Source organism: Sinocyclocheilus rhinocerous, unplaced genomic scaffold (genome assembly GCF_001515625.1).
Source record: "Sinocyclocheilus rhinocerous isolate Xijiao unplaced genomic scaffold, SAMN03320098_v1.1 scaffold230, whole genome shotgun sequence".
Lineage (NCBI taxonomy): Eukaryota > Metazoa > Chordata > Actinopteri > Cypriniformes > Cyprinidae > Sinocyclocheilus > Sinocyclocheilus rhinocerous.
Genome location: NW_015637126.1, coordinates 305,402 through 310,666, shown reverse-complemented (window position 1 = coordinate 310,666; position 5,265 = coordinate 305,402). Strand labels below are relative to the sequence as shown.

General features: G+C 36.9%; 1 protein-coding gene across 5 annotated transcripts in view; it reads left to right on the top strand.

Moving 5' to 3' along the window:
* Positions 1-576: 576 nt before the first annotated feature.
* LOC107748506 (purinergic receptor P2X, ligand-gated ion channel, 1) overlaps positions 577-5,265 on the top strand; it is a 19,024-nt gene continuing 14,335 nt past the window's right edge. The window contains exon 1 of one of the 5 annotated variants that reach the window (XM_016563306.1): positions 577-1,314. In XM_016563306.1, coding sequence (XP_016418792.1) covers positions 1,178-1,314 — 137 coding nt within the window. In that variant the 5' untranslated portion in view covers positions 577-1,177. The remainder of the gene's footprint in view (positions 1,315-5,265) is intronic. The other 4 variants (XM_016563305.1, XR_001640940.1, XM_016563302.1 and 1 more) reach the window with 4 other exon arrangements.

Genomic DNA, 5,265 nt, shown 5'->3' with positions numbered 1-5,265 from the left:
TACTGCACTTGTGAACAATATGATACTTCTTCATTCACTGCTACGAATTTATGACAGTCAGATAAGTATGATTTGAACCATGCCAATGCAATTCTACTAATGCCAACATAATTTTTTAGTCTATTCAAATGTTGCGATCACTAGGATCCAGTAGCACTAATAGAGAGATACAACCATGATCGGATGATAAGAGCAGGTCATTTGTAACTCTGATGAGAGCAGTCTCTGTACTATGATACGGTCTAAATCCTGACTAGAAAATCCTCGCAGAGACCATTTTCCTCTAACAAAAAAACATAGTTGTGAGGAGACCACCTTTTCAAGTATCTTTGACAGAAAAGGGAGATTTGAGATTGGTCTGTAATTAACTAATTCTCCAGGATCAAGTTGTGTTTTTTAAATGAGAGGCTTAATAACAGCCAGATTGAAGGATTTTGGGACAAATCCTTGTGACAATGATGAATTAATGATATTAAGAAGAGGATCTATGACTTCTGGAAGCACCTCATTTAGTAGCTTAGATGGTATAGGATCTAACATACATGTTGTTGGTTTAGATGATTTAACAAGTTTATACAATTCTTATTGTCCTATAGCAGAGAATGGCTGGTTTGATGTTTGATGTATGATGGTGGTCCATAATAACTGTATAAAGCAATTGGAACTGAGGTGCTTCATACATTTATAAGAATCATCCTGTGAAACTATGTGAACATACAGTAAAATGAACACTGGGTTTTATCTTTAGCAGTCATTCAGGAAGGCAGTGGCCAAAGAGCGCAAGAAGAGTGCTGATAGAGAGAGAGAGAAGGCTGTTTCAGGCATGTCACAGATGTGCGGTGGACATTAAGCCTTTATTTGCAATTGGACTCTAAGTCGCTACTCCTCCCTTAAGAAGTTTATCCGCCTGTACATGTATTTGCGCTACAGTCACAAGAGGGGGGATGAAGACAACGCAAAGTGGGTGGTTTACTTTGAGAAGTGTTTGGTTTAAAAGAGAGAGAGAAAGAAAGAGAGAGAGACAGATAAAGTTGAGGCAAGCAAGGAAGTCAGATTACAGCACTCTATAAACATCTTACAGTGCTTACCAAGACATCTTACCAGTGAACAAGAGCCTTGTGAAGACAGAGAGGAGGATATAACACATCTTTGTACTCCTTTTCTTTCAACGAGAAGAATGAAATCTCAAATAAAGAGAACGTTTTCAAACTTCTTCTTTGAATACGAAACTCCTCGACAGGTTCTGGTCAGGAACAAAAGAGTTGCAGTTGTGTGCCGAATCATCCAAATGGGTGTTCTAGCTTACATCATTGGGTAAGAGATTTATTTTATTATTTAAAAATCTGAAACAGAAAAGCAGACAAATATCAGTGAGCATGAGTAACTGAACGGAACATGCTTCAACAAGGGCAAAACATTTACAGAATGCAAACAAACTAACGGCTCGAGCCTTATATTGAACTGAATAGTTAAGGGCTGTCATGATGTACCATTTAAGATAATGCATTTAGTCTAACTAGCAGCACACCATCAAACTGTTATTGTTTCAGAAAGGACACACATTTCTGAAGAAAATTAGAATAAGCTGAAATTTATTTTATGTGCTTGATTTGCTTAAAAGTATGCTCTTTTTTTCTTTTTTTTATTGCATCTCATTTAGATTTAATGGCTTATAGCTTCAATAACATAGCAACAGCTCATCTCCAGTCATAGAACTAACAGCTGGCCCTCAGTATGTATTAGATAACTGGATGTACGTGGCATCTGTGTAAAAGATTCACTTACGCGATGTTCATGATATGAGTGTCGCATACAGACATGTTTATAAAAGCAAACATTCATTTGAGCGGTAAAATGTCATGCTGTAGTCATTCATGGAGAAAAAGCAGACTTTGGCAGATGTTAACCTTTACAACAGTCAAGTCCAGACAAACACTGCTCATTTCCTCTTAAAGGGTTAGTTCACCCAAAAATGAAAATTAGCCCACAAATTACTCACCCTCAAGTCATCCTAGGTGTATATGACTTTCTTCTTTCAGACGAATCCAGTCGGAGTTATATAAAAAATTGTCTTTGATCTTTCAAGCTGTTTAATGCCACTCAGCAGGTGTTGCATGCATCAGTCCAAAAGAATAAAATAAAAAGCGCCCATTCATTAAAAAAAAAAGTGTCTCACACGGCTCCGAGCTTCCTTTGCTCCTGTTAACAAACGTTGGTTTTCACGAGACTCACCGGCGCATGCGCAACGCTGAACTCATACGTCATCCGCCCGGAGCTGCTTCCGTGTACAACTGTTGGCGCAAGCTACATTAAAGTGATTATTACGTTTTGAATATGGATATTTTTCTTACAAAAACGCATCGATTCGCTACAGGAGGCCTTTGTTCACCCCCCGGAGTCATTTGAGACATTTTTTATGGATGGGCGCTTTTTATTTAACTTCTTTTGGCCTGATGCATGCAACACCCGCTGAGTGGCATTAAACAGCTTGAAAGATCAAAGACAATTTTTAATATAACTCCGACTGGATTCATCTGAAAGAAGAAAGTCATATACACCTAGGATGACTTGAGGGTGAGTAATTTGTGGGCTAATTTTCATTTTTGGGTGAACTAACCCTTTAAGTAATTCAAACCTATATTGTGCAACCCATTGAGCATCAGTTAACACCATAGGCGGAGGGTGAACCAACTCCAGGGTAAGGCTAAAAGCAGCCAAATGTATTAAACATCATAAACCCGTCTTTTTAGGCAAGGACCAGACATGGGTGTCATGTAGGCTAAAGAAAATGTTTAATGGGACTGAATTTGTATTTAACGTGATTACAATTTAATAAAAACTTTAGAAATTGATAATTATGTAACGTTTCCTTTCCACGGTTATTCAAACAGCGAATAAGTTATATATAGAAAGTGGCATTATCACTAACATTGATCTATGGCAAGTTTAAGCACTTTCAAAAAAACAAAACTATCGTTATAATCACTGAAACTGTATACACTGTGAAATGAATCTCTTACTTACATTGTACGTCCATCTGCGCTTTGTTTGTTTAGGTGGTCAGCGAACGCGCGCGCACTCAACAAAACTGATCTGTTTCAACGATGACTCATCTGAACACCTCTGATTGGCCATTGCATTCCTAAGCTCAACAGAATTGTGTGTGATTAGTTAAAAGCTGTAAAAACGCCTAAAATGAAATACGGTGCAACATGAGCAGAAATTAATTTAATGCTACAATCGACACTGTCTATTCATATTCACTTTGTTAGCAACAGACGTAATAGATTTAATTTGATTGTGCAGGGGCATTTTTGTCCAATTTAGTGGCATTTTTGCCCCAAGTCCCCGTGGCCTTACACACGCTCCGCCTATGGTTAACACATTATGTGGGTGTCCTTTGTGTGCTCTAAAATTTGCATTTAAAGTAACCAAATGAATGTTGAATAAGTGTGTTGCGCTTCTCTTGAAATCAATGACTACTGTGCAGTATATAAAGCCACTGGAGCAAAAACACAATTGGAAAAGTGGCTGTAATATACTGTGATACGTTGCTGTCTCCTATTTAGGGGGTACAAGGTCCCAGAGATCTCTACAAGGTGTTACATCACTGTATTAAACTTTAATGTCAGTGATCACATAGAACAGCATGAGAGTGTGCTGCTCTCTCATCCCTCTCTGTTACTCACTTTAGTTTATCAGTGAACATCAGCAGACCACCCTTAATGAATCAAATGCAGCTCTGGTCCAAATTACAGCAGGATGACAAAGGTATTTGTTTGGGTATTCAAAGCTAGAAAGCATTAAACACTAAAAACCTGCATGTCGTCTACAGCTGGTGTTTGTGCAGCTAATTTGTGCAGCTAAAAGTGGATGGTGCTTCTGTTATCTGTCATGTGGAAGTTGTTTGTCTTTGTAGTCAGGTTAGCTGAATGAAACACAAATTGATCAAGTCGATAAACTGTTGCTATAGTATTAGTTTTGGTCTGTGTGGAGCAGTATTTCATCTTTAGGTGTGTCATACGATAAGACTGAGAGTCATGCTTCAAAGGGAAAGATACTGTTTGTCGTGTCTTGCTAGAGGGCATGAGGCCAAAATCTTATTGCTTCATCCTACTTTTATATGACACAAGGTGGTTCAACTACATACTGTTTGAACACATGCACACATTCGAAAAATGCAAACTATAAAACATAGCCTTATGATATTAATCATTTTCCAACTGCTGTGCAAGTTTAATAGTGCAAATCATGAGGACTCAGTATATGCTTTTTACTTGAAAAGAATAATGCACTGGTAAATGACTGCTTTTATTTTGACTGCTTTTATTGTCCTCATTTGTAAGTCGCTTTGGATAAAAGCGTCTGCTAAATGACTAAATGTAAATATATTTTGTATTGTTATTGTCAATCAGTAGCCAATAAAAATGAAACTAATAGCAGTTCTGAGTGAAAGGTATTAGGATCAAATTAAATTTAAAAATCGAAAAACCAGCATTTTTTTCTCTGTTGACACATTAAGCTCAATATTGACAAATTGTGTGCTGTGAATATTCATGAATGGAATGAAGGAATGAAGAAAGAAGAAACATCAGATGTTTCTGAAAATAATATTAAAATCATATAATAATACAAATAATATAATACAAATAATTTCTATAATGTCAACAACAGGAATATGTTAGTGGACAATTGATGAAATATTTCACGTGTGTAACACTGTATCAAAGAATTAAATCAGTGAAAATGAATAGTTTGTAGTAATTTGCTGGTTTTAATCACATGCATTTTGTGAAAAAGGTACCCTCATTTATGGCTGTCATGAAATGTATGTATGTGGATAATAGAGAGGTATAGAAAAGAATCACCCCTCTTTAAAACAATCACATTTTGTTGCTTTGCAGCCTGAAATGAAGACGGACACAGTTTTTGTTTTATCCAGCTGTATTTACTCAGTGCAACTTATAACATCCAAGTGAAAGATATAACACCAACATGTCAGAAAAAAATTAAAACACAGAAACTCAATCTGGTGTTGCTAATCACCTTCTCACTGGTACACAAAGCTATTTGACTTTCAACTGTGATCAGCTGTGTCATTTTGATTAGCTCAGCATGAAAAGAGCTTTCCTGGAGCATTTCAGTCCTTTGTAGTGCAACTGAAGCAAACAATCAACTATGGATGGCAAAGCTGTCAAAAGATCTCTGGGATAAAGTTGTGTACAGGCACAAGTCAGGAGATGGATACAAAAACATTTCAAAGGC